This window comes from Euphorbia lathyris, chromosome 5 (genome assembly GCF_963576675.1).
Source record: "Euphorbia lathyris chromosome 5, ddEupLath1.1, whole genome shotgun sequence".
Taxonomy (NCBI): domain Eukaryota; kingdom Viridiplantae; phylum Streptophyta; class Magnoliopsida; order Malpighiales; family Euphorbiaceae; genus Euphorbia; species Euphorbia lathyris.
Genome location: NC_088914.1, coordinates 71,285,790 through 71,304,250, shown reverse-complemented (window position 1 = coordinate 71,304,250; position 18,461 = coordinate 71,285,790). Strand labels below are relative to the sequence as shown.

The window sequence follows — 18,461 nt, the reverse complement described above, 5'->3', positions numbered from 1 at the left end:
ATTGTAATATTTTGGTATGTTATTAGGATTTTCTCCTAGATAATTCATTTTCATGTTGGAAAAACAGAGAACAATCAGACAATTTGCTTGATTTAATCGTGAGAGGGAAGTGCCTCTTGTATAGGCTTACAAAAACACCGAACTGATCTGAATTAATTTCAAATTTATTAGCCACCAGCAGTAACAAAACAAATAACAATATTTGTAATAGAAAATTAACAGAAGATTTACTTTGAATTAGTTTTCAAAGTCCCTTTAATTCAAAGTTAGTAACTCCCAAGTAAAGCTATAAAATAGTAAAACTTATCACGTGGTAAGCAGTATGTCAGAAAAAATTTCATGGGTGTTGCAATATTGCAAAGTTATCTCTTCCTATGCAATCTATTGGTGATATTTTTGAAATATTTCAATTTTCAATCTTAATACACTGGTGGAATTAAAAATTGATAAATAAAATGCGGGACGTGTCAGAGACTCTAGTTCTTAAAGGGTAAAATGGTAATTAAATAAAATAAATGCGCTTAAAACTTGAATTCTAAACGAAAAACGATTGACAACCATTACAATAACTGAAAATAAAAACAACGGTATTGGATCTCGACGTTGCTTGACAGATTAAAAACAATAAAAGCAACAAAAACAACAAAGATATAAAATTTTTAATTTTTCTTTTATATTTTTATTGATTTCATAAATTTTTTAATGTTTTTGGATTACAAATATGAACATAAAGCATGAAATTTATAACTCGGAAATAATACTTTAAAGCTAAAAATTTAAACAAGTCATAGAAAAACAATATGTACGGAGTTAAATGAAATTAACCGATCTTGTTGATGTTGAGATGCATGAAAATGAGGTCTGAAACTCGTCTCATGGATCATCGCGTTGTTCGGGCACTTCCGGATCAATTTAGAGCTATTTTAATAATTCAGGAACATAGTCGGCATTTTTAAAGCTTTGACTAGTCAAAATCTTTAATAGTGATGGCTCAAACCACTAATTAAAAAAAGACTTAATACATCATTTGCCCCCTGAACTTGTCCAAAAAGGTTGATTGGCCCCCTGAACTTTCAAAGTGTCTCGATAGCTCCCTGAACTTGCATAAAATGTTCAATTAACCCCCTGAACTTGCGTAAAATGTAATCAATTGATCACTCGGTCGTAAAAAAGAAAGTTAAATGCGGAAGACGTATTCCACGCATCTTAAAATGTTATTACATAATTTAAAAATATATTAAAAAGGAAGTTATTGCTTGCTCAATTATACAACTTGTTTTCTCTAATCTAAGAACCGTATAGCCCGATTTCGGTCGTTTTACTTTTTTTTAAGACTCGTGCAATACATCTTTCACATTTAACTTACTTTTTTGCAACCGAGTGATCAATTGATTACATTTTGTACAAATCCAGAGGACTAACTGAATATTTTATGCAAGTTTAGGGGGCTATCGAGACACTTTGAAAATTCAGGGGGGCCAATCAAGCTTTTTGGACAAGTTCAGGGGCAAATGATGTATTAAGCCTTAAAAAAAAAAAGGTGGTGAAATGATTTGAAAAATCGAGACATTTATATTAAAAGATTATTTTCTCTCTAATTATTGTCCTTACTTTAATTTTTATTTATTAATAAAGACCTAAGCACATGTTCCAGTTTTCTTTTTTAAAGGTGATTACAAATGACATATTAAATGTTAATTTATAGCGCGCAAAAAAAAAAAAAAAAAAATTGTTTGTAATTTCTATTGATAAATATAGGTATTTATCTATCCATATGCACTTTGATATTTATCAATTAGTAACTCGCCATTTAAATATGAAATAATTAAAGAAAGAAAATAATAGTCATAAAAAAAACCAATATCCTCATTTACAACAATAAGTTTTATCAAACTAGCCAAATCTGCTAAATATAAAGGTAACCATCTAACCATTAATATAGTAAACTAACTGCTTAACTCTATTTGCCAAACACAGCAATTTGTAAGTGAATTCAATAAGAAAAATAAACTAACAATTCCTGTCAAAAGTACCCAAAGGATATCAAATGAATTTTTTTGAGCACCAACCTGGGAATTCATGCATTCTTGATCAATCCAAGCCCTTAATCTGAAGAGTCACTGGCCTGTGAGGCTTTGGAGCTGTAAAAACAAACATAAGCTGAAGATTTCATTTGTGTCTGAGAGTATTACTTTCCTTCTTCTTTCAAAATTCAATTGACTACTTTCAGAACAGCATGAGACAAAAAAAAAAAAACTTACCGTTTGGGTTCCCTTGTTCATAGAAACATCGTAAAAGAGATACAGCTTCAGATGCCATTATTCCTCCTCTACATTTGAAACCCTTCCCTTCCGCAACTTCCCTGCTATCAACAGATAATCTATTCATTCATTCCATGGATTGAATGGAGATTAAATCAACCAGAAGAAAACAGAAATACAAACCTTTCATGCGGTTGAAAGTGGCTCAAATGTAATGACAATATTGATCCACAGCCTCCAAACTTATCATTTGCACAGCCATAAAATACATCCTTCATACCTAAGCAAGGGAACAACTGAACAGTGAAATATTATTAATCAGACTAATAAATAAAAACCAAGAGAGATCAACTATCACTTAAGAACAAGATGATACCAAGAATAGACAAAGATGCAGCACACATTATACATGGTTCACATGTAACATAAAGTGTGCATTTTGAAAACTTTTCAGCAACATCTGACACTGAGAGTCCTTCTTTTTGCCACTGCTCAAGCAGAACGTCTATTGCTTCCATCTCTGCATGTCTTGTGGCCTGAAAGAAGAAACTGAAGTGGAAACTTAAAAGCTGTAAAAGCAGACAACAATTATTTAATTATCATAATATTGCAGTACTGATGACTTCTATCAGACGATTAATTGCTAATCGTACTTTAAATTTTCTTGCAATTTCACTAACAGTGTGATTGAGTTGCCCTGGAGTACAAGTGAGATTACTAAGATACTATGTTGCATGGAAACTTTTTTTTTTTTTTTTGAAATGAAATGTGCATGGAAACTCTTCTTCATTTGCATATCCGCGTTTTGCATATGTTTCCATTTCAGTTTCTATTTTCGTTTCCATTACCGTTTCCTAGCTATATATTTTTTTAGAAATAACGTTGCAACATAGCTGAGACATTCCAGCAGCTTATTGTCAAGTACTGCTCACAACAATTGAAGATTCTACAATGAGGAAAACTTTCACATGCATGTGCATAACCTCAAATAACATATTTAGTTCAAAGGGAGATCCAGATAAGGAAAAAAGAATAATAGGATTTTATCAGGCAATGTAGGAACATCAAACCAAGGAAGAATAATGCATATGAGAAGTTGAGAACTTACATTTCTAGTCTCAGTGGTTCGATTTCTTCCAGATGCAATGACTTTCCCATCTTCAACAATCACACAACTGGTCAAACAAAAAAGTTGTTTTAACAAGGAAATGACAAATTGACTTCAAGCAAAATATTTTATTTCTTTATCTAGAAAAGCAAGTGCAATATACACATTTATTGGGTTAATTACAAAAGCCTATACATTGGGCAGTAAAATTACATGTTTGCCTTAATAACAATTGATAAGATACTGGTCCTACTAATTTCTTTGCTTTGGTTCAATTAACAGATAACACCTAGTTACACCCCTCAGCCTGAGTTTATGACACAGACTTAGGCAAGCAATCCTCTCAAAATAAGAACTAATTCTAGGTTTGCGAGGTTATTAAATCGAACAAGTAGTGCACATTTTTTTTGACTCTCTTCTTTGTAAGATGGGAAAAAGATGGCCTGATGACTCAAAAAATCTAACCTTAACCTTACTTCTCAATCATAACAAATGTTTTTCCATTATCTATTTGTATATGAATCAACTCTGGGTAGGACTACACTATCTTAGGGAGAAAGAGTCTCAATGCCGTAAAATTGCATATGTGCATGGATTAAAATGCCCAAACATCCTGCATAGAGTTTTAATCAAACAGGGTTCCAGTAGTGCACGTAGGAATGCACAAGCTAGCGTAGCATATTACCAAAGATGGTATTGTAGCCATTAAAATGTCAGGTCAACAAAACCTAGCTTTTTTGGGTCACCTTCAATAGCCAAACTAGGCCATTACTGACACATACTTTAAAGCATATGTATATGATCCATGCCAAAAAAAACCATAATCGAAAATTCAACTCAAGGCAATTAAAAATTAAACAGTTAAAATGCTGGCCTGCTCCAAGTTTACTTCAACATTGTTTAGCTTCTAATTTTGTCATGATAATGGTTCTAACATAATTGCAGAAAAGAGCTTACCCTATTGGCACTTCAAGACAGTCCAAGGCCTGTTTTGCCTGCCATATGAAAAACAAGTAATCTATTAGTGAGAAACATGTCTAAACGTCGGCACAAAATTCAAATTTAACAGATATAACAGAATCGGCGTTGTATTACACTACTTTAGGCAACAATAATATTTTCTTTTTATTTCATTTAGCATGGCATGAGTAGCTAATAAAACACCTGCCAATGAACATCCACCTTATGATATGTGAAGGAGAATATATCAGCTAATGTTCACCCAAACTTCAGATAAAAGTTAATTAAATCAGTGTTTCCCACTTCACTAATAATCAACATACTACACTATCCTTTCAAAAATATCAATGCAAGAAATGACTTTCGGATTTCTTAATCTGAAAAAGAAATCTGATAATGAATATTACTACATCTGAGGAAGTACACACATCTAATAAAACGGAATAACTCATAACAAGATTAAGTAATATTATCTACCATAGCTAATCCTTCTTCTTTCTAGTGTACATGACAAGAACACCTATGACAAAACTAGTATGTTGTGAGAGAGAGAGAGAAACTCCAACGGAAATTGATTTTAGCATACATAAACAAAACGAAGCTCAAAAAAGTCTCAGCAACATTTTATGTCACGGACAGAAAATCAAAGAAAAAAGAGAGTAGCTGTTGCACATCCTACTGAACATGCACCATAATAGGTGGAATACCTTATGTACCCAAGCAACCGCCAAATGGGATAAATGTAATACATTAATCAACCTTTGACTTTCTTTGTTTCTTTGCATTCTTTCAATATAAATAGATTGAATTTCACAAGAATAATTCCAAATGAAACATTAAAATTTCAACTGCTATGCCTATGCATTACCTGCTCTAATGCAAGCTCCATATATGCAAGAGTCTCAGAAGAATAAACTTCCCCTTGAGATTCCATCTACAAAAATCAAACAAAAAAACAAAAGCTTTCACATTACGGAAAAAATACAAGATACAGATGTCTTCATAAATAAATTTAGCAATGATTCATCAAAGCCACAAACACAGTTATTACAACTTATTGCCATAATCCTTTTCTCAGTTTTCTGGACTGGCAAAATTGTGCAAAGCAAAGAAAATTGTAGAAGGATGCATTACTTTCTCACGAACATATTGTCAAAAAAGTGGTAGGCGCACAAGTTTCAATGATAAAAAAAAAATACAAAATACAAATACTAAGCTTACAAGTTATGAGTATACGTTGACAAAATTTCAAACAAGATCAGAAAACAAAAGAATGACCTAAATTTAGTGTGAAAGAAAAACAGCAGCCCACCATGGAAGTCATAAAAAATATACAAAAAGCATAACCAGAGAAACAAAAAAAGGAAAAATATATATATCTCTACCAGATTGAAAACTCAACCACGAAACGAAAATAAGCATAATGACAAAAGCATTAGTTTATATTGAAATCATTTCAAGATAGGAGAACTAGTGTCAACCTATAACAAACTAATATGGCAAAAGAGCCACGTACAAATTCCTCCTCAACATTTTAATTTCTATAATTTAGAGAATTCAAAAACTTAAATTTTATAACAGCTGTCTGGAAGACTGCAAATGCTTAGTCCTGTACATATTTTAGCTACTTTTTGAAACCTCTCCGAGGAAGTTCCAAAGAAAGCAAGAAAGAGGAACTAAAAGTCTCTTGTTTTACTTCAGACAGGAGAAGCAAAGAAGAGTGAAGGCGAAGTGCACCTTTCGGCTGCAAATTCTGGGTAGAGGAGTAAGATTAAAATGTCCAGTTCTGCTAGATAATTAAACAACTACCTATTTATAATCCTTCTTATATAACCTAAACAATTACATCAATTATTAATTAATTAAAAAATTGTGGTTCAGAAAGACAAAGAAGAGGATTCAACAGTTTGTACCACGAAACAAGCTAGGTAATTCCAAGAAGAAAAGAGCAACAAGTACTAAAATGAATTCCCACATATACAATCACACCACGTTAATTTGGTACTTACTTACCTTAATGAAAATATAAGATTGACTGTGTGACAGGAGTAGTAGCGAAAAGAGGAAAGAGACAACTTCCCTTTACTTCAGTTACATGGCTTCAACAAAGAAGACTCAATGAGTGACTGCCAGGCAGAGACCTGCCGGTGAATGTGACCTAAATTTTTTTGTCATTTTGAGCATTACATCATGCTTAACAGATCAAAATGAGGCCATGGTTCGAATTTGGTGATAATTGGATATGTCTATTCCAAGTTATGTTCATTGAAGCATTTAGACAAACACTTGGCATGCATATATTCTCAACCTCAATTCCAAATATTCTAATTATTATTTTTGGCCTTAAGATTGAAGATTAGCATGTATTATCATATAAAGCACCTCCAAATCAAAAAACCGAGCAATGTCACAAGCTAATTTGGTCAAAAACTGAAAAAACTCAAAGCCTTAACTATCCCCTTAATTGGCTTGAAACATGGGTATGGAGAATCAAAAAATTCTGCTAAGAAAAGAGTTTGGAAATGCTCACTTGATGATTGTTGGCCTTGAATAGGAAGATACTTGAGTCCAGTTCTTGAAGAGAAACAGTTTTTGATTCAAAGGGAGAAAGAAGAGAAGAGTTACAAGAAAAGAGAGGAAAGGCGTGAGTATTGAAAATGCGTTTTATTTTATTTTGTAAAACATGCCAATTGGTCCTCCACGTTTCCAATATCTACCTTCATCAACATGTACTTATTAATTACATTAGTCATCAATATGTATTAATTAATTACATTAATTATACACATGGATGAGTCAATTGTTTTACTCGTAATTAATTAGGATCGATTTTGTAGCTAATTATATTTTTTGGCCTAATTAATTAAAGTAGCCAAATTAATTGATTGATTTTTGGTTAATTAAGCAAATTAATCATGAATTAGTTAATTAGTTGATCAAGTTCCTTACGAAAAGTGGAGAGCAGTGAATGATGGGAAGACTTGGGTTATTTTCAAGTATAAAAATGACAAAAATGCATCAGAGAAAACCCAACCAAATCACTCCCAACAAAAAAACTAGAGGTGGAAATTTCGTGTTTCGTATCAAAATCATATCATCTCATATATACGTTCCATACGGTTATGTTATAAATATTAGAAAATTGATTTTCGTATCAATCATGTCGTGTCAATCGAGTTACCTCTGTAATAATGTTTTTTGTGTCAGAAATTGCCACCCCTACTTAAAAAATATATATATATATATATATAATCAGTGTAAATTTTAATTTCTAGCTTTCACTTTAGTCTTCAAATGTTTTCAATCAATTCCTGCAAATTCAATTTTTTTTATGTTTGTAATCTCTCAATTTCAATTTTAATTTGAAGTATTCAAAACTTGTATTTTCACTCCTGATCGTTTAAATCAACTTTTAGCTTATCCTTTTAACTTTCACAATTTTGAAATATTCTTATATTTTTTAAAATTTTCGTCAAACTTTTTATCACACCTATTTCATAAAAAAATAAAACAACACTTGATATATGTGGTCTTCAGGATTTGCGGTGATTCATTACACAATTCTTACCACCTTTAGAAGAAAACGATTCATTCTTTAAGTTGTAACAATTTTCCCTCTTATTTTTTACTAGCTTGAGTGGAGCCGTAAATGAGCCGAACCGTTCGGTGGTCAACTCCATAAAAACTCAACTCGGCTCGACTCGATTTATAAACAACCCGCTTGTGAACATGATTTAGATGCTCGATTCGTAAACAAGCCAAGCTTGAACATGACAAAACTCAACTCGAAAGCTCGAGAGCAGATTCAGCTATATGCTTGTGAACAAATTCATGAATAAATTCGATTATAACGTTCACTAATAACCTCAATAAAAGCTCGCGAACAAACTCGATAGAAACTAATGAATAATATCAAATATTATTTATATTTAATAATTATAATTTTATATATAAACTAGATACGAGGATAAGAAAGGAATTTAGGGTTTTTAATATTTATGCATGTAAACTTATATTATTTCATATGTCCTAAACATGCTTAACGAGCTGCTTCCAGGCAAAGCTCATAAACAAAACAAACAAACTACTTGTGAGTAAACTCGTGAACAAAAGAAACAAGTTGTTCGCAAGCAAACTCGTGAACAAGATCAAATGGGCTCGTGAACAGTTTGTGAGCAAACACGCCGAGCTCAAACACAAATTTAAGCTCGAACCGAACTCGTTAATATTATGACGAGCCGCCGCTTAGCTCAATTACAGCCCTAAACCTGAGAAATTTATAGTATGGGGAAAATTCACTATTAAATGCCCATTTTAATGAAGCCACTTGTAAAATCATGTCAAGTATATAATAATTGTGCATATTAACTTAGTTAGGGAAAGCAAGAGGGCCTTTTAATTCTAATTAATACAACATCAATAATTTCTGGAAAATATGTATAATTACAAACTAATTCATAATTGTCCAAACATATTATATATCCAAATCATCATCTGGATCCTCATCAGAATCTGGCTTCTCGTCGTCTGAATCACGAAAATATATTATCTCACCTGAGCCAGAATTATCCATATTTCCTGAATTCTGACTCGAACCGTACGTCTCTTCGACAGATCTTCGACCATCATAAATTTGTATAGGTCTGCCATTTCCTATAGCAAGCACAAACAAGGTTTTCAGCACAATTCATCATTCTTTTTAAACTTAAAGAACAAAAAGAAACAAATCTTTCATCACCTTGGTGCTCAAAAGGGAGAACAACTTTAGCCCTTTCTATCTGCTCCTTCTCCGACAGCTCTAGGTTGAACTGCACCTGTTCAAAAGAAACTCTGAATGAATAATGCGGGTACATTTTTTTGCATCAAATCCATGCTCGAGTCTACGTGCATTTTGGTTGACAAGTTAGGTTATTTGTGCATGCGACTTCTGGTTTGTTAGCGGTGGGTGAATGAAGCAGAAGGGCACAACAAAATACGACTTACCTTAGGCAAAAGTCCTTGATTGATTATTCCATCTTCAGATGAAAGAGATGTAAACTTGATTCCTGAGTGCTCAATATCAAAATTTTCAGACTAAAAGCACAATTGAAAAGGAAATTGTTAAAGCAGTTTGTTACTTCACAATTCAGTAGAAAGCAGGGGATCGGGAAGGGGATGTACCATCACTCTAACACGTCCATTGCGACGCTTGAATCTGACATTAAGCTTTCCGTTTCCAAAATCGTGTTCAGACAGAGAGAGGTTTTCTAAATTCCATCTTTGCCCATTAGCAGATCTACTTAATGGTTCTATACTGGCAACAATAGATGACATATATTCAAGAATAGATGTCACCCTTACTTCGTGAAGGTCTGAATGTGTCAACCAATAGATGGACGAAATTTGATCTGCGAAAGAGAAAAAGATACTCAAATTTTATCTGCAACACTACAAAATAAATCTTAAATACTGGCATTTGAAAGTTGTAATTGTAGTTTCCACAAAACACGTCCTCTTTAATCCACTTTGTGCACCCCAAGAATCTCAACTTACAATTGCAAACAATTAATCAAAAACCTTAAGGGAAAAATCTGTACTTTAACATCAATACTAGTATAGTTTGCATCTGCATACTTGAAAACAGCAGAAAATACTAAAAGGAGAAAAACAACCAGACTTTCTGCAAATCATTGGACAGATTCTGAACAGAATAGATGTGCATACCATGGCTACGAAGATTGCTTAAAAGAGCTGCAACTCTTGACACAGATGCATATCTTAACATTTCATCTACCTGGTGAATATCATGAAGAATCTCCATCAGTTTGCAATCAGCAAATAACATGTATAAATTATAGAAAAATTAAGAATTCTTCAAGCAGTAAACCATAAGAAATAACAAAAAATAAATAAATTTTGAGCACAGAGGGAACAAATTCAGCTATAGCTATTCGTTCTTATTTTCTATAATTTTCAAATGAAGAATGATCCCTTTAGCAGTGTGATCGTCATCATTTTGAAGTCATAAAATTCCAATACTTGATCCACCAAATCACATTTCTAACAACTGATAGCACAATCAATATCAAAACATAATTCTTTCATTCAAGTTTTTTTTTTTTCCCTTTTTCTGGTGACACAAAATCCAGGCAGGTTCTTTTTACATGAAACATATCTTTAAACAAGAAAGCAAGCTTAAATAGACATTTTTAGCAATAAATAAGAATTCATAATCACACGCACACACACACACAAAAACGAAAAAGAAAATGATTCTACTCAATTAAATGCATTAAGCACCAAAGCCCAACTACAGTTAAAGAAAAAATATATATGATATTGTGTCCCATATTGTTATCTATATTTTTCAACTGGAATACAGGCTTGAACTATGAATCAACAGATTCCATAAGCTTCTACACTCTCAAAGCATGTAAACCTGCCAGTATCATTGATGAGAAGACAGATATTCTTTACCATCCTCTGATGGTGTTCCAAATTTATGCCATGAGGACAAGGAAACACAGAAGAAGCAGATTAGCACACACATCTGCTTCAGTGTATAGGAAAATTACAATTAGGCTCTTAATTTCATTGTACAACACTACGGCACGCATACCAGTCATAATCCCCAAATCCCTTTACTCATAAGGTAAGGTCTATGGGCACATATAGGCTTTAGGAAGGAGGCATATTTCAATCAAACGCTAATTATGTATCAACTTGGGCCTATAACTCAAAATTTCAAAGACCCTATTCTTCTAAATTTACTATGAGCATGTACTAGCTAGCTTATCTATATGTCTGGTGGAGACCTCTAGAAGCATATCTTTAATGTCTTTTCAAGATACTTCCAAAAAATACACCATGAGGATTAGAAGACCCAAGGAAGCAATTAAATGCATCAATTGCAGGATACAACGAAAACACATAAAGTTCTTAATCTTATTGTAGGGCACTATAACTAGCGTAGAACATGATTTACTTCTGCAGATTCCTTTAGTAATAAGGTTTTGTGCATATTTTGGCATTGATAGGAAGCCTCTATGTCAGGTTTAGCTGACCGAAGGGATATTTGGAATAGGAATAGAAAAGAGAAAGGTTAAGAAATAGAGAATGAGGCACAGAAAGAGAGGAGAAGGAAATAGTTCTTAATTCATTGAAAATTGATCCCTTTGCAATACAAAGCATGACCTAAATAGAGAATAGAATAGTACTGCTGACATCACAGCTAGTACAATGCTCACAGCTGTATACCCCAGCTGGCATAACCACTAACAACCTCTCCAGGCAAATAACAACTAGCTATAAGACAAATAACACAAATAAGACAAATACGACAAATAACACCGATTAACAATAACCAATTGAAATAACAAACTGATTGGCAGATTTATCTTTTTAGTCCCTCTTCTTTCTGCGATGATACGTGACAATTCCTCTCCCTTGAGAACATTCTTGTCCCCAAGAATGCATGAAGTCAGGGAAGCCAGACCACTGAATTAGTACCTGTGGCACCATGTGATTGTCAACCAAGGCATTTCGAGTATTCAAAACTTTGATAGGTTGGATGGTAGGAGGGCCATCATCCATAGGGGGCAATGTTGTGAGAGCAGGGGTCGTAGGATCAGACTTCTTTTTAAGCAGGGATACATGGAACACAGGGTGGACCCTACAATTAGATGGCAAGAGCAGTTTGTAGGCAACTTTACCTATTTTAGCCATAATCTTGAATGGACCATAGAATTTAGCGGAAAGCTTGTGTGAAAGGCGTTTGGCCACTGTGGTTTGCCTATATGGTTGCAACTTGAGAAAGACCCAATCCCCCGGGTTGAACTCTCTGTCAGATCGGTGCTTATCTGCGAACTGTTTCATGCGGTTCTGAGCTTGGGTGAGACAGTCCTTGAGGGCTGAATTCATCTTGTCCCTATCTTGTAGAATGTCTTCCACTGCTGCTACAGTAGAATTAAGTGTAGAAAGCACAGGTAGTGGAGGGGAAGCCCCATAAAGAGCCTGGAAGGGACTCATCTTTAGGGCACTGTGGAAACTGGAATTGTACCAGTATTCTGCCAAACCAAGCCAGGATGCCCATTTCTTAGGTGCAAGGAAACACATGCTGCGTAGGTAGCCTTCTAAGCATTGGTTCAAACGCTCAGTTTGCCCATCCGTTTGAGGATGGTAAGCGCTGCTAAACAACAACTGGGTGCCCATGAGCTTCATCAATTCTTTCCAAAAAATGCCTGTGAAGATCCTGTCCCGGTCACTGACTATAGTGCGTGGCATGTCGTGCAGTTTAAAAATGTTGTCTAGAAACAACTTGGCTACCGTAGCAGCAGTAAATGGATGGGTGAGAGGCAAGAAGTGTCCCATCTTTGTAAACCTGTCCACCACAACCAGAATGCTGTCAAAGCCTCCAGATTTAGGCAAGCCTTCAATAAAATCCAGTGCAATGTCTCTCCATGAGGCTTCAGGCACATGGAGCGGTTGTAGAAGGCCTGGATAAGGTGCTAGGTCAGCCTTGCAGCGCTGACATGTATCACAGTCTGCAACCCATTGAGTGACTGTGGACACCATCTGAGGCCAATGAAATCCTTGCTGAAGTCGAGTAAGTGTACCCCTGATGCCTGAATGCCCTCCCAAGGGAGAATTGTGGCAAACCTGAACAAGCTTGTGTCTGAGATCAATGGTGGTCCTAATGTATATGCGGTGTTTATACTTAAGAATACCATTTTGGTAGGTATAATGTCCTGAACTGGTCGGTTGAACTGTAAGTTGTTGCATTAGTTGAGTGGCATGAACGTCGTGAGAGTAGGAAGCTTGGACTTCTTCAATCCAAGATGGCACCACCATAGAAATAGTTAGCATATGACCCTCTGCTGCCTTGCTATCTTCAAACCGTCGGGACAGGGCATCTGCCACCCTATTATCCTTGCCTTTCTTATATTGTATAGAATATTCCAAGCCTAGAAGTTTAGAGATTCCTTTATGTTGGAGGGTAGTATGCAGGCGTTGCTCTAAGAGGTACTTGATGCTTTCCTGGTCTGTGCGGATGATGAAAGGTGTGCCTTCCAAATATTGTCTCCAAGTGGTGACTGCCTGCAGAATGGCCAAGAACTCTCGTTCATAGGCTGATAGTTTTTGATTGCGGGGACACAAAGCCTTAGATAGATAACATATTGGTCGCTGGTTCTGCATCAGCACTGCCCCAATGCCCGAGCCACTTGCATCGCATTCGAGAATAAATGGTTGAGAGAAATCTGGAAGAGCTAATACCGGTGCCTGTGTCATGAGTCTTTTTAAGTGATTGAAAGCCTCTGTTGCAACCGGAGTCCACTTGAACTGGTCCTTCTTAAGGAGGGCAGTAAGGGGTTGGCAAATGACCCCATAACCTTGTATAAATCTCCTGTAATAACCTGTTAACCCCAGGAAGCCCCTCAATCCCTTTAGAGTAGTAGGTTGTGGCCACATGCTCATAGCCGAAATCTTGGAAGGATCAGTGGCTACCCCATCCTGTGAAATAATGTGCCCCAAGTAGGAAATTTGAGTCATGCCAAACTCACATTTAGAAGCCTTTGCATACAATTGATGCTTTGTTAACAACTGAAAAACCAATTCCAAATGCTGCACATGAGACTCAAGATTAGGGCTATAGATTAGTATATCATCAAAAAAAACCAAGACAAATTTTCTGAGATAGGGTTTAAAAATGGAGTTCATCAAGGACTGAAATGATGCTGGAGCATTGGTGAGCCCAAAAGGCATAACCATGAACTCATAATGGCCGGAGTGGGGCTTGAAGGCCGTTTTGTGTATGTCAAAATCACTCATCCTTATTTGGTGATACCCTGCCCGAAGGTCTATCTTAGAAAACTTGGTTGCCCCATACAACTCATCTAGTAGCTCCTGAATCACTGGAATAGGAAATTTATCTTTTATAGTAGCCTTGTTTAATTGTCTAAAGTCAACACAAAATCGCCATGTCCCATCCTTTTTCTTAACTAGGAGAACAGGGGAGGCGTAGGAACTGTTACTAGGTCTGATGACTCCACTGGCTAACATTTCCTCAACTAGTTTTTCTATCTCCGTTTTCTGTTGATGGGAGTATCTGTATGGACGGACATTAACTGGTTCTGAGGCATTTTTAAGTGGTATAGAGTGGTCATGGGCTCTTTTGGGAGGTAGGGTTGTGGGAGGTTGGAACAATTGCTGGTTCCTGGCCAATAGGGACTGAATAGGATCTGTTTGGTCTATTTCAGTAAGGCTTGGAGGGTTAGGTATTTCTTCACACTCCCCAGATTTCATTACCATCACAAACAATTTTGAAGTAATTCCCTTCCACCCTTTGGCTACCAATCTGTTGACTGACTTAAGAGTCATCAATTTGAGAGACATCTCTTCAACCATGCCCTTAAGAGCTACTTGTTTGCCATCCTGCTGAACTAGGAGCATATTATTGGCAAAGTCAAAGGTGACTGGGGTATGACTTCTCATCCAGTCTGACCCCAATATCATGTCATAGTCCCCTAGTTCCAAAACCCTTAAATTGAAACTGAACCTAGCATTATTCATTGACCAGTTGCACCCATTACATTTGGAAGTAACAATAAGTTGCCTCCCATCTGCCACAGTTACAGTGGCTGGCTTAACCAAGGTTAGGGACAGCTTAGCTTCATTAGCTAGATTAGAATCCACAAAACTGTGGGTACTCCCACTATCAATTAAGATTAAAATAGGTTTGCGATTAAGGGTGCCTCTCAGCTTCATAGTGGTATTAGTCATACCTCCATTCAACGCATTGATTGACACAGTAATTTGTTCAGCCTCTATTGGTGCCTCCCTTGTGTGTTCTTTTCCATCTACTTCTTCAACACTTGCAGGTTCAAGTTCCTCAATCTCCTCTTCAGCAGATATTGCAAGGAGCTTCTTCTTGGTGCACTGATGTCCTGGATAATATCTTTCCCCACAGGACCAGCAGGCTCCAGGAACTCGTTTGACTGTATTGGGTGTCTTGTTTTCAGCCGGTTTACTGGTTGCAGTAAATGGTGGGATTATAGTGGATGGGGTTTTAGGAGCATTGGGGTTCCAGGGTTTAGTGTTGGGCATTGGAGATCGAAAAGTAGGTCTTGGTTTTACCATTTCCACAAGATCATTGAGATAACTTTCCTGATATTTGGCTTGTTTGATTGCCCCATATATGCTGTTAGGCTCATGAGTTTTGACTGCAGATCTGATCTCAGGTTTAAGGCCTACAATGAAACTGTCAGTGTAAAACGATTCTTTAATCTCTGGATGGCTTTTCTCCATCTTCAGTTTTAGCTCTTCAAACTTGTCCTGGTAAGCCCCCACTGTGGATTCCTGGCCCAGCTTGGTGAGCTGTTCCACTACATTGGTAATGGCTGTGTCCTGGAACCGTTTGCTTACTTCTTCAGTAAACTGCTCCCACGTGGCTTCGGGGTGAATCGGGGTCCAGTTTTTGAACCATTTCTCAGCCCTGCCATGCATATAGAGCCCCGCAAGCTCAATCCTCTTCTCCACAGCAACATCAAAAAGCTGAAAATACTTAGCACACTTGCTCACCCAGCCTTCAACCTCTGATCCATCAAAGGAAGGTAACTCACATTTGGGTAGCATTTTGTGAAATGTTGTGCTCCTAGGGGCACCTGGATCTGTGTTAAATAGTGTGTTCTTAGGTACAGAGGGCTCTAAGACCACAGAACCACTTGGTCCGCTTCCCAGCAGGCCTTTGGTTGGATTTGAGACTTTTTGTGAAGCAGGGAAAAGTGTGTGAATGGATTCATAGCTGTGAGTAGGTGTTTGGGGAGTTTCAGTATTCTGGGTGTTGGGTTGTATTAGTTTTGAGAGAGTAACAAGGGCTCTTTGAAACTTCTCTTCCATAGCTTGGCTTGAATCAATCTGCTCCTTCCGGAGCCGAGATTGTTCCAGGTAAAAATCATCCATGCGCCTCTGTTGTTGTTTCTGCACGTCTTGCATACTGCTCAACTGCTCAGCGGTTGATTCTGCTCGATCATGGAACTGGGTAGCCAAGGCCTTAAGCTGAGCTTCTAAACTTTCCATGGAGATTTTTGCTTTTCTGGTCGCTGCTCGGGTTCGCTTAGCAGACAAGTTTACCATTCATGGAATGGCCGGAGGATTGAATCTCTGATACCAATGTCAGGTTTAGCTGACCGAAGGGATATTTGGAATAGGAATAGAAAAGAGAAAGGTTAAGAAATAGAGAATGAGGCACAGAAAGAGAGGAGAAGGAAATAGTTCTTAATTCATTGAAAATTGATCCCTTTGCAATACAAAGCATGACCTAAATAGAGAATAGAATAGTACTGCTGACATCACAGCTAGTACAATGCTCACAGCTGTATACCCCAGCTGGCATAACCACTAACAACCTCTCCAGGCAAATAACAACTAGCTATAAGACAAATAACACAAATAAGACAAATAACACCGATTAACAATAACCAATTGAAATAACAAACTGATTGGCAGATTTATCTTTTTAGTCCCTCTTCTTTCTGCGATGATACGTGACATTCTACAGGTTGAGTTCAGTACATGAGGGAAGCTTCATATGACAAACTTTCACAGGGTGTGTTCAGTAATCCACACATAAAACCAGGATGTAAAAAGATTTCATGTAAGATGAGGAATGTGACTACAAATCCCACGCAACAATTACCAACATCCTAACTTTATCATCATTCAAGCTTTCATATAATGGCACACTTTGAACATTACAAAATAATTGCTATCTTTTATTAGACATTCACAATCATGGATTTCATTGTTGCAGAATTACCGAGTCTATGGCTACAGAAAAACGATCTTTGCCTTGTCCAACTAATCCTGTAAACAAAACCACCACTCATAATAAAACAACCAGCATGTGTTATAAGTAAGTACCTAAAAACTTAACTTCCTTTCACACATTTTACTTAACAAAGTAAACTACAGGTTCCATATAGACATTACCTTTTCCCAAATCCAGAATCAAAGAGTACAGTTTGTCCAAATCCCTCACATCCTTACAAATGTGGCCCATACCAGAAACTTCATAGGAAATTTCCATCCCATTTCCAACCTCCAGAAGCTTATCCTTCCAACCAAGACGATCCGTATAACAATCTAAAATTTGAATCCTACAAAAGACAGTAAAGGTTCCAGTATCCAATCCACACAAAATTTAATACAACTGAAAAACAATACCATCAGATTCGTATTTCATGCAAGTACACATTATAAGAGAAATAAGACACAAACATCCCCAACTCAGATATCATAGACCACCACTGCTAGTTTGCCAAAAAAAAAAGTACTAAATGTTCAATAAATAGAGAAGATCATTCCTATAATATTAAGCAGGCACATGGGAAAGGAAAAAGGAATAAAATGGTGAAAATAAGAATTTCTTGTATTTTTCTATTAACATCGAGTTTAAACTTTACTTACCATTTAGAAGAGCAAGCAATATCAATTCCTCTTCCCTTTAACAGTTCTACATAAAACGATGGGCTCCGAGTAAAAGCAACAACTACAATCCCACTGTATCAAATTTTTTAAAACGAAATTAACATTAGAAGGCCTTGTTCAAGAGAGGAAGAAATCGAAATGAGTTGAGCTGAGGGTTTAACTGACCGGAATTGAGATTTCCCTGCTAAAGTGAAGGATGAAAGTTGGGATAGCACGTGAGAAAACACATCAAACCCAAAAGGTGAAGCTGCGGTATCTTTGATAGTGAGAGCAGGCGCAAGCTCTCCTTCTAGAGCTCCGTCTCGTAAGGTTCTGCAAACCGATTCCGCCATTAACGGTTGTGATACTGGGAATGTAGATTGCTCTGTAACTGTCACAAAACCCTACTTAAGGGGCTTAACTGAAGATTCTGAATTAGGCAATCAAGTCTGGAGTAATGGCTTGTTTTCCTATTGGCATAAAGCTCATTTTAGTCCTTAAAACATGCAACCAAAATCAATTAGATCCCATTCTGTCAATCAATAGGATAGGGGCCGGAACCACGATGGTCAGGAGTAGTTTCGACCCCTCCAAATATTAGTGTATATAAATTTTATGTAGTAATATTTTATTGTTTAAAAGTAGATGAGATGGTTAAAACACTTGTTTTTTTTAAAAGGTCCTATGTT

General features: G+C 36.3%; 2 protein-coding genes across 6 annotated transcripts; both read right to left on the bottom strand.

Annotated features, from left to right (window-relative positions):
• Nucleotides 1-1,808: 1,808 nt before the first annotated feature.
• Nucleotides 1,809-6,983, bottom strand: LOC136230233 (tRNA-specific adenosine deaminase TAD2). Of its 5 annotated transcripts, XM_066019234.1 has the most exons (9): nt 6,860-6,983; nt 6,343-6,428; nt 5,198-5,263; nt 4,327-4,364; nt 3,370-3,436; nt 2,638-2,797; nt 2,445-2,541; nt 2,262-2,365; nt 1,814-2,141 (listed from the first exon to the last, which is right to left on the bottom strand). In XM_066019234.1, the coding sequence occupies exons 3-9, from the start codon at nt 5,261-5,263 to the stop codon at nt 2,092-2,094; spliced, it is 582 nt and encodes a 193-aa protein (XP_065875306.1). In that variant the 5' UTR covers nt 6,343-6,428; nt 6,860-6,983; the 3' UTR covers nt 1,814-2,091. The 5 variants fall into 5 exon arrangements, with proteins under 5 accessions (XP_065875308.1, XP_065875306.1, XP_065875305.1 ...); XM_066019233.1 differs by lacking the exon at nt 6,860-6,983 and having other exon boundaries at nt 6,343-6,739; XM_066019232.1 differs by lacking the exon at nt 6,343-6,428 and having other exon boundaries at nt 1,815-2,141; nt 6,860-6,977.
• Nucleotides 6,984-8,641: 1,658 nt separating this feature from the next.
• On the bottom strand, nt 8,642-18,228 carry LOC136230472 (elongator complex protein 5). Its single transcript, XM_066019547.1, has 9 exons — nt 17,959-18,228; nt 17,773-17,865; nt 17,296-17,462; nt 17,123-17,169; nt 10,033-10,102; nt 9,490-9,716; nt 9,313-9,402; nt 9,068-9,143; nt 8,642-8,982 (listed from the first exon to the last, which is right to left on the bottom strand). The coding sequence occupies exons 1-9, from the start codon at nt 18,123-18,125 to the stop codon at nt 8,804-8,806; spliced, it is 1,116 nt and encodes a 371-aa protein (XP_065875619.1). The 5' UTR covers nt 18,126-18,228; the 3' UTR covers nt 8,642-8,803.
• Nucleotides 18,229-18,461: the final 233 nt, after the last annotated feature.

What these genes read in the sequence shown, in the direction of transcription:
- LOC136230233 (XM_066019234.1), bottom strand. Translation starts at nt 5,263, where the DNA reads ATGGAATCTCAAGGGGAAGTTTATTCTTCTGAGACTCTTGCATATATG. An exon ending in TGGAGCTTGCATTAGAGCAG is followed by an intron (nt 4,365 to 5,197) that starts GTAATGCATAGG and finishes TTCATATGGCAG; the next exon opens with GCAAAACAGGCCTTGGACTG. An exon ending in TGCATCTTTGTCTATTCTTG is followed by an intron (nt 2,542 to 2,637) that starts GTATCATCTTGT and finishes TCCCTTGCTTAG; the next exon opens with GTATGAAGGATGTATTTTAT.
- LOC136230472 (XM_066019547.1), bottom strand. Translation starts at nt 18,125, where the DNA reads ATGGCGGAATCGGTTTGCAGAACCTTACGAGACGGAGCTCTAGAAGGA. An exon ending in TTTCTGTAGCCATAGACTCG is followed by an intron (nt 10,103 to 17,122) that starts GTAATTCTGCAA and finishes GATATTCACCAG; the next exon opens with GTAGATGAAATGTTAAGATA. An exon ending in ATCAAGGACTTTTGCCTAAG is followed by an intron (nt 9,144 to 9,312) that starts GTAAGTCGTATT and finishes TCTTTTGAACAG; the next exon opens with GTGCAGTTCAACCTAGAGCT.